Below are 8,712 nucleotides of genomic sequence, written 5' to 3'. Positions count from 1 at the left end.
CTTTGTCGTTCAGCCCACCTCCCACCACTCTTTCTTCTGGATTGCAGTCCTTGCTATAAAAACTCCTACCTCAGGAGCCCTGGTTCTTTTACTCATATCACCCCCACCACCACCCCTGTGAGGAACCAGGGGGACAGGGTCGCTTCTGCAGTGGGTCATGAGGGGGAAACAGGATGAGAGTGAATGGACAGGCATTTAGAGGCCCCTGACTGCAGTGCAGGTAAGAAATCAGTTTGCTGCAATGATTGCCACCTCAACATGCTTCAGCTCAGACTGTGTCCAGAGACTTCAGGTGTGGAATGACACCCTTCAGCTTCATTACTCGGGTGAGACCTTTCCTTTTATAATATTCTCTAATTCCATTCCAAGTGGTTCACTTTCTAACAAAGTCCCAAAACCTAGATGTAGACCAGGTTCTGTGAGAGAGAGCATATATTCACACATATCCATAAACTAGTGCAAAATACATACCTGAAAGCAGAAGTACACTAGAGTTTGCAGTGAGTACCCCCCCCCCCCAACACTTCCTCTCCACTATTCCAAGCTTTGGGTCCATGATTGCTCAACAATTTGTTTGGCTTTGTATGTTAACTCTTTTTTCAGCCACCAGGTTCCAGATGCCATCAGGAAGCCTGGCTTCCCTGGACTGAAGACCCCACCAATGTGTCCTGGAGCTCTGCTTCCCCAGAGACCCACCCTACTAGGGAAAGAGAGAGGCAGACTGGGAGTATGAATCAACCAGTCAACGTCCATGTTCAGCACGGAAGCAATTGCAGAAGCCAGACCTTCCACCTTCTGTAACCTACAATGACCCTGGGTCCATGCTCCCAGAGGGATAGAGAATGGGAAAGCTATCAGGGGAGGGGAGGGGATATGGAGATTGGGTGGTGGGAATTGTGTGGAGTTGTACCCCTCCTATCCTATGGTTTTGTTAATTTATCCTTTCTTAAATAAAAAATAAATTAAAAAAAAATCAGTTTGCTGATGGTGGAGGAGATCCTAGGTGGGTCCTGGTACATGATGGCAAAGGAGAACATGGGGAGAGTTAGAGTGAGTGTTATGTGGAAAGCCAAGAAATGTTATACATGTACCAACTACTGTATTTTCCTTTAGACCATTAATCCCCCTAATAAAGAAAAAAAAATGAAGAAAAAAAGAAGAAATCAGTTTGATTTTTGGGGGGGGGAGAGAGAAGAGACCAGGAATTTGTGGTGGAGCAGGAATGCAAATCTTTATTCACACTGTCGCCCCAGAATTGGGTGTGGGCCCCAGAATTGGGTGTGGGCACAGCGGTTCCGGCCACGTGGAGCTAGCAAAATGGTCGCCTCCCACTATGCCCTTCTCTAGGCCGGTGGTGGAAGAGAAAAAACAGAGAGAGAGTGCAAACAGCAGAGGCTTTTATGGGAGAATTCTGGAAGTGGCAAGTCTGGACAGGATTGGCTAGAAAAGGGGGCGGAGAAAACAAGGCACTCTGGGAAGGTAGAAAGCTTCCATAGCAATGGTTGCTAGGGTTTCGGCTGGTGGGAATGGGCGATACCCTGAGGGGGTAATGTGGTGGTGGAGGAGTCACTTTAAAAAAAGGCAGAAGATTGATAAGTAAATAATAATACTCGCATGGAAATATGGTGGTTTGTGGGTCCTGCCTAACTCAACCACATCTGTACAGTATCCCAACAGCTCTGGCCACTCTTTTTCATAAGTAGTCCAAGCAAACCTTAGAAGAAGAAGAATTTTTTTTAAAAAAGTTGTTAGTGTTGTTCCAGTGGAGAAGCATGTGTATCATGGTGGTGCTCCTTAGAACTCAGCCCTGGGGCTTGGCACACTCAGTTGAGTACACATGTTGCTATGTACAAAGACTGGGGTTCAAGCACCCTGTTTGCACCTGCAGGGCGAGTGCTTCAAGAGAATTGAAGCAAGTGTGCAGGTGTCTCTCTATCTCCCCTACCCTATTGATTTCTCTCTGTGTCTGTCTCTGCCTAATACATAAAGCACTTTTGAAAAGAACTTAGTGGCCCTATGAAGAGACTCAGGGGTCTGAGCACAGACTACTTCCAGAAGTAGTGGGGTCCAGCTAGGAGGACTCTTGTAGGTAACCAGGGTCCCCTGCAACCTAAAAGGATATAAGCAGATCTGGAAACCAGCTTGGTCTCTCCTTCTCCATGCCCCACTTTACCCCCCATTTTATCTCTGCCAACTGCCAGGTTTTTCTCTGGGAAGTCAGAGGTGGTTTGAGAAGACACTGTGAGCAACCTTGCATGATTTTCCTGGTGTTTCCGTAAATGTGTTGATGAGTATCAATGTCACTGGGCGGCGGTGGGGTGGATGGGTATGGTGTGGGGAGAAAAACCTCTGAGGTGACCAGTTTGGTGAATTTCTCCCATCGCACTGCCCTGAACAACTGGTTGTGATCTCCAAGGCTGGTGGGAGAGTCTTGAATCTCTCCCCAGATAACAACACAATAACAGAACACTCAGTTTCAAAGAGGAAGGTAAACATCACATCATTTATTTCCAAACAAAATAGCAAAATGGATCTCCATGTATACAAAGGGATTTAGAGAGGGCAGAGGGGGGGAAAAAAAGAATCACAGGTTTCAATTCATTATTACATATGTACAGCAAGATTAAGCCACAGCTTTCTACTATGTTATCATTCAACAATCACTTTCAGTCAAATACGTAACAACTTTTTTTTTTCTTTCAAGTTAATTCATAATTTAAAGGTGCTAAGGGGACCAAGATAAATCACACAGACAGTATGGATAAGGAGTCTAAGGTTTCATCCAGGCTCTTTTTTCCTTTTTGTTTGTGTGAATTATGATTGCAAAAACATTTGCCTGTCTGTATAATTCACGTTCATTGCAATCATTACATTTTCCCATAAATTAGCAATATAAACAAACATATGGGGACCTCCAGTAAACAAATAAAAATCAATATAAGAGACAACATTTTGCAGCAACTATAATAACAGCATGGGTTACAGCTTGGGGAAACTTCTTTACAAATCATTTAGTCAGCACACACAGGGTGGGGAGGTGGCAAGAGTCTTGCTTATTTAAAACCACCTTGAAAAACCACATTAGGAGGTTGGGGAGGGAGAGAAACTGGACAGGGTGAAAGTTTCCTTCCTTGGCATGAATATAAAATGAAGAGGGACTGCATATGTGGATGGGAGGGGTGTTTGCATGCACTCTGGGATCATTATCTTGTAGACTAAACCTTCTGAACTCCAATTGCCAAGATGTGGGAAATATTATAATGTCTCTCTCCCTCAAGCCCCTCCATTAATGGCAAGAGGGCTCACTGATTTTGGGGCTTGGGAAGAAACACACAATGAGCCTATTTTTAGCAGAGATTGTCTTGGTGGGGGGTGGGGTGGGGTGGAGCGGGCAGGAAATATTACCAACCGCTTGACTGAAGCCTGGCGTTCCAAGAATTCTGGAGGAGAATATTGGAAACTTGAGGGAGGGATCTCCCAAAGAAAGCTCTTCTAGGTGACCTGGTTTGGACTGTCTCATGGATGGTAGACTACAGCAGAGAGGAGCATGTACATAAATGTGGGTTTGGGGTTTGGGGCACATAACCTTAGCCTGCCCCTCTCTGCATCCTTTCCCCTCCAATGTCCAGTGCAAAGAATCCCTCCACATCTGCACACCTCCACAGGCCCTGGACCTCATGTCTCCACATCACTTTTGCTTTTCCTTTTGCTGGACTTAGCCCTAAAGTTTATCAGTCAACGTAGTGAATGTGCTTTTGGTTAAGAGAGAGAGGGAGAGAGGGAGAGAGAGAGAGAGAGACAGAAAGAGAGAGAGAGGAAGAAAGAAGAAGTTTGATTTTTATCACTTTAGAAACGGTTGGAAACTCATGGAGCAGGGCGAGTTTGACAGAAGAGGAGAACAAATCGCTGACAAAGAACCTTTTACGTTTCATCAGCGTTGTTAGGACGACAAGCAGGAATGTCTCAGATAATAATTCCCACTTCAAAGATTTCTCAGCTCAATAGAAAGTGGACCATCCTTTTTATTCAACCACAAGGACTGGCACTAAAGAAGACTCCTCTGTTTGATTTTTTTTTCTCCACCATGTTTATTTTTCCCCTATTCACTGGGGCACTTGGATAAAATAAACAACAAGACAATTAAGGGGACATGGACTTCTAACTTTCCTGCCATCTTCCCTATCCCCTTGCCCTTGGGCTTTTGAGTTCCTGCCTAGGTCCTATTCAGGCTTGAGGGATCCCCTACATCCCACCTGGGGAAAAATTAATTGGGGGGGGGGAACTTACAAGAAATTTCTAGAATGGGTGAGGCAAGGATGGACTATCCTGGGATAGAGGGCAGAGTTAAGACCCCAAAAGTACAGTCTGAGTTTCTCCTCCCACATCCTCCCAGATTCATCTAGGGTGGCTCCTACGTCCTACTCAAATTCAAACAGGAGCTGGGGGTGAGAAGGGGGGAGGGTGCTCATTTGTTAAGTTTCTAGGGTTGCCCTACGGTCAGTCCACTCCTGTGCCATGGGCTTCTGGGGTTGGTGTTGGGGGGGGGGGGGACGCAGTCAAGAATCGCTGGAGTCCGGCTCCTCCCTTTCCTGAAAGCGTCTACGGAGCGCACCCTCCACACCTCAGCATACGAGGGGGGAACCCCGAAAGGCTGAGAGGTGGGGTGGGGGGGATGGGAGGCAGGTCTTACGGAGGAAGTATATGCTGGAGAGTGCGGTGACAGTATTAAATGGCGTGAAAGCAAAGGTCAACGCAAATGTATCTTAATAGAGTGTCTGCAGTGAAGTGTGCCTTCTTTGAAGAGGCCGCTCCCCGCGCACATTGCCATGGCGAGCCTAACGCGGCATGATCAGCTCCGTCAAACTCCACACTTTCAACCCCCCAAGCCCGGACTCTTTGAACAACCCGAGCTTGATTAGACCTTTCTCCTTTTCTTTCCCCTCTTACAAACCATTTCCTCGCCTTTAGAAACTTGCCATCAAACCCAAATGCGCCCTCTGATCACCGCAGAAAGCAGAAACAAAGGGGGCCGAGCGGCGATTCAAGCGGCCTTTTTCTTCCCCCGCATTATTATCCATTTTTATTATGATCGGGAACAAGTGCCCATTCGCGTGGGTTTTGTTTACCGGAAATTAAATGAAAATGATTTAGTCCGCGTCAAACAAAAATATATACTTGTATACACAAGAAAAAAGGCCTGTTAGACGTAAATATTATGTGCTTAATGAAAAGCCTGGACGGGCTCCAGGCTCGGCCTTTCAGGATTTCAGTGCGACTTGCCCATTGCCATAGAAATCCTAACTTACCATGAAGATGCACCGTGGCGAAGAAACATTGCTTTGTGCGCGGACCTTTGATGTCGCAGGCGCGGGATGAGGGCGCTCAGCTGCGCGGGGCCAGATTACCTTGCGGGCAACGCGGTGGACATCTGTAACAAGCAAATGAAAAATTAAAGGCGATTAGTGGCAGGCTCAACATTTTTATTTTCTTTCTTTATTTTGTGTGTGTGTGTGTGTGTGTGTGTGAGAGAGAGAGAGAGAGAGAGAGAGAGAGAGATGGAATAAAAGAGAAAACGATTCCTAGTGACGCAGGGAAGGGGGATGCATTTGGAGACACTGTCCTCAGAAGCAAGATGGTCAGATGCCCTCTGCACCTTGGCCACCGAACGTTGGGACCCGGTTCCCGGTGGGAACCGGTAGTTTACACAGGGCCCTCGATCCTGGGCCAGGAGGTGGCAGCTGGGTCCTGCTGGAGCTTAGGGGGTGGGGGGAGGCAAAAAGGGAAGATGAAGAAATGGCTGTCCCTTCTTCATCACACAGGCTTCACTGAGAATGTCTGCCAGATTTGGAGCTTTATTAGAAGGTATTGAAAACTGCAGTTAGGACATTATTTGCCTTGTGGAAAATGCAGGACTTTGGAAGGCAGGAGTATAAATACTCTAATGGTATTTGGAAAAGGGGGTGGGGAGGAAAAAAGCGGAATGGAAGGGCTGAAACTCTCCTGCTGGCTGTTCTGAGTTTTTAAGATTTTTTTTTTAGGGGGGTGGTGGTTTCCTAGTCAGGAATACCATTATCTGTCCTAGCCCCAAATTGTTAGGGGACTGAAATGGGTCTGGTAAAGTTTTATACCTCTTTTTCTTTTTGTTACTTTCACTCTGTCTCTCTCCAAATTTTAACAAGGATTTGGGGGCAACCCCAGTGCTCCCTGCAAAGGGTGACAGACTGGGGACTGTCCACCCCCCCCTTTCTTCTATATCTTTGGCAACAATTGCAAAGACCTTCCTCTCCTCTGCCTCTAGCATCTTTTTAGGAATTTATTCTTTCTTTCTGAGAACATGGCCTCCATCAAATCAATTACTCATTCAATCTAGATCTACTGGGTGATTCCACAATGTTTATTACTGTAGCTTAGCTTTCATGTCCCATCCCGACATCATCATCATTATTATTGTTATTATTTTAAAATATGACCAACATCCGTGCGAATTTTGACCAGCCATGCCAGACTTGGATGTGATGGGCTCACGGCGGCCCAAGGCAGGCTCCTCTTTTTTGGAAGCTCCGGCTCTGTGATGTCACTAGCCTACCCTGTGCCCCAGTACCAACTACCCCAAACATTCCACTGGGCGTGGTGTCCACAGAAGCGCCAGCAGGGGGAAGAGAGCGACGGCTCCAGGGACGTCTTTCAGCAGGAACTCCTAAAGCCCCTGGAGAGCTCTTTTGTCTACATACACTGTGATTGGGACTCACCCCCTACTGCAACTATGTAAAGCTGGAGGGGGAAGGGGTGGAGACTGAGCCCTGGGAAGATAGACACCACTTAGTGCCTCCCTAGAGTCCCCAGGGGGAGGATCAGTCTGATGGTGGGAGTGCTCCGACCACCCCTCCTCCCTCCTGCCACCTTCACAGAAATGGTTGGACTTTGTAGGACTGGGGGACTGAGTAGTTTTGTTCCTAAGGGTCGGAGCATGGAGGCCCGAAGCAAAGGAACCTCGGGCATCTGCTGCTCCAGAAGGAGCCTGCAAATGGGAGCGGCGGTGGCTGGTTAGCGGCCTAGGCCCGACCCCCCAGTTCCCCAGCTGCGGAGCGCGCTACCATTCGGTGGCCGGAGGGTGGCCACCTGCAATAGCGGAGACTGCACACAGACTCCCAGGCACGCACTGGTTCTCCCCTTCTAGTTCGTTCTCTCTTTGTCTTTATCCCAACGATGCTTCTGTGCCAGCCAAGCAGGATGGGCGCCTGTAGGGTGGGTGGCTGGCTGAATGGGTGGATGGGGGTGCTGGGTGTGACTGTAGGATAAATATAGGCGTTATGCTTATAATTTTAAAAATAATGGACAGTCTTTCTCCGCCTATTAAGCGAACTAAAAGACTATCCGTTCCTTCCTTCCTCCCTTCCCTTCCTGCCTCAATCCGTGCAGTCAGAGGCGGCGGCGGCGGCGGCGGCGGCGGCGGCGGCGGCGGCGGCTGCAGGGCCCCCTGAGGGGCGCAGGGTTTGGAGGCACCTGGGGGCCCTCACCCTGACACACGTACCATTCGCTCAGATCAGCCCTTTGTGCTGCCGCCGCCGCCGAGGAGGCCGCCGGGGGCTCTCGGCCGAAGTCGGAGGAGGGCGACACGAGGGCAGACTGCGGGGCCGAGTCGTAGCCGGAGCTGGGCGGCGGCGGCGAGCGCCCGTGCACCTTCATGTGCTTCCGCAGGGAGCTGGGGTGCGTGTAGCACTTGTCGCAGCCGCGCACCTTGCACGTGTAGGGCTTATCGCTCGTGTGCACGTGCGAGTGTTTCTTGCGGTCGCTGCTGTTAGCAAAGCGCCGCTCGCAGCCCTCGAACTCGCATCGGAAGGGCTTCTCCCCTGGTGGAGACAACGCAGAGACATTAGCACGGGGGGCCTGCCCCCTTGACCCCCCCCAACTTCCCTTCCCTTTTTACAAGAAGACACCGCCGCAGGACTCCCAGAAACCATCCCTTTGACACCCCCTGGGCAGCCTTGCGCCTCTCCCCCACCCAGCAAACACCTCCTCCCCAGGTCTCCACCCTTCCCCCTCTCCCGCCTTGGCCTGGGTGTGGGGGGAGCTGGGGGACAAGAGGGGCGACAGTGACTCCATCTTAATTGAGTTCCCACCGGGGACCAGGCTGCGCCCCTACAATTGCTTTCCTCCCAATTTTCAGCCCCCCCTTCTTCTTTATCTCCCTTCCCCCCAAGTGAGAACCCGGAGGCCGGAGCTGAGGGGCCAGCTGACCTCCGGTGGGTCTAAAGCTGGTCTCCCAACCAGACCTCCCTGCCCCCCGCCCCGCAGTCCGCCCCGCACACACACAGCCCGCCCCGCTCCGCCGGGCGGTTTCCTGCAGTCGGTTTTGTCGGAGTGTCCAGGCGGCCGAGTCCTTTCGGAGGTGCAGCCCAGAAGAGTTAGGAGTGCGGCTTCGTGCCGCGGGAAAAGGTATTCTGAGCAAAGATTCATTTCCGAGGCGATTTTTTTTTTTTAAACAGGGAAAACGAGCCTCCTCCCCCTTTCCTTTTACCCCCTGAGGGCAAACGTTTAGCAGCATTCTTCCAATCTGGCCTAAACCGGCCGCGATCCCTCCTGATCTACTGGCGCCGGCAGGAAGATTTGATTTCGCGGCTCCAGTGGCCTCCGGGAGACGCAGCGCCGAGCAGCCCACTCGCCCCTCCGCCCCGGCCGCCCCAGGCTGCCTGGCCTCCCCAGCCCACCCAC

The 8,712-nt window shown here is 50.3% G+C and overlaps 1 protein-coding gene across 5 annotated transcripts in view; it reads right to left on the bottom strand.

Moving 5' to 3' along the window:
- Window positions 1–2,474: 2,474 nt before the first annotated feature.
- ZIC4 (Zic family member 4) overlaps window positions 2,475–8,712 on the bottom strand; it is a 23,273-nt gene continuing 17,035 nt past the window's right edge. For all 5 annotated transcript variants that reach the window (XM_060197547.1, XM_060197546.1, XM_060197548.1 and 2 more), the window contains 2 exons: window positions 7,532–7,850; window positions 2,475–5,428 (listed from right to left, as the gene is read on the bottom strand). In XM_060197547.1, coding sequence (XP_060053530.1) covers window position 5,428; window positions 7,532–7,850 — 320 coding nt within the window. In that variant the 3' untranslated portion in view covers window positions 2,475–5,427. The remainder of the gene's footprint in view (window positions 5,429–7,531; window positions 7,851–8,712) is intronic.

This window comes from Erinaceus europaeus, chromosome 9, assembly GCF_950295315.1.
Source record: "Erinaceus europaeus chromosome 9, mEriEur2.1, whole genome shotgun sequence".
Taxonomy (NCBI): domain Eukaryota; kingdom Metazoa; phylum Chordata; class Mammalia; order Eulipotyphla; family Erinaceidae; genus Erinaceus; species Erinaceus europaeus.
Note: the sequence above shows the minus strand (reverse complement) of the source record. Positions and strands in the feature narration are given on the sequence as shown.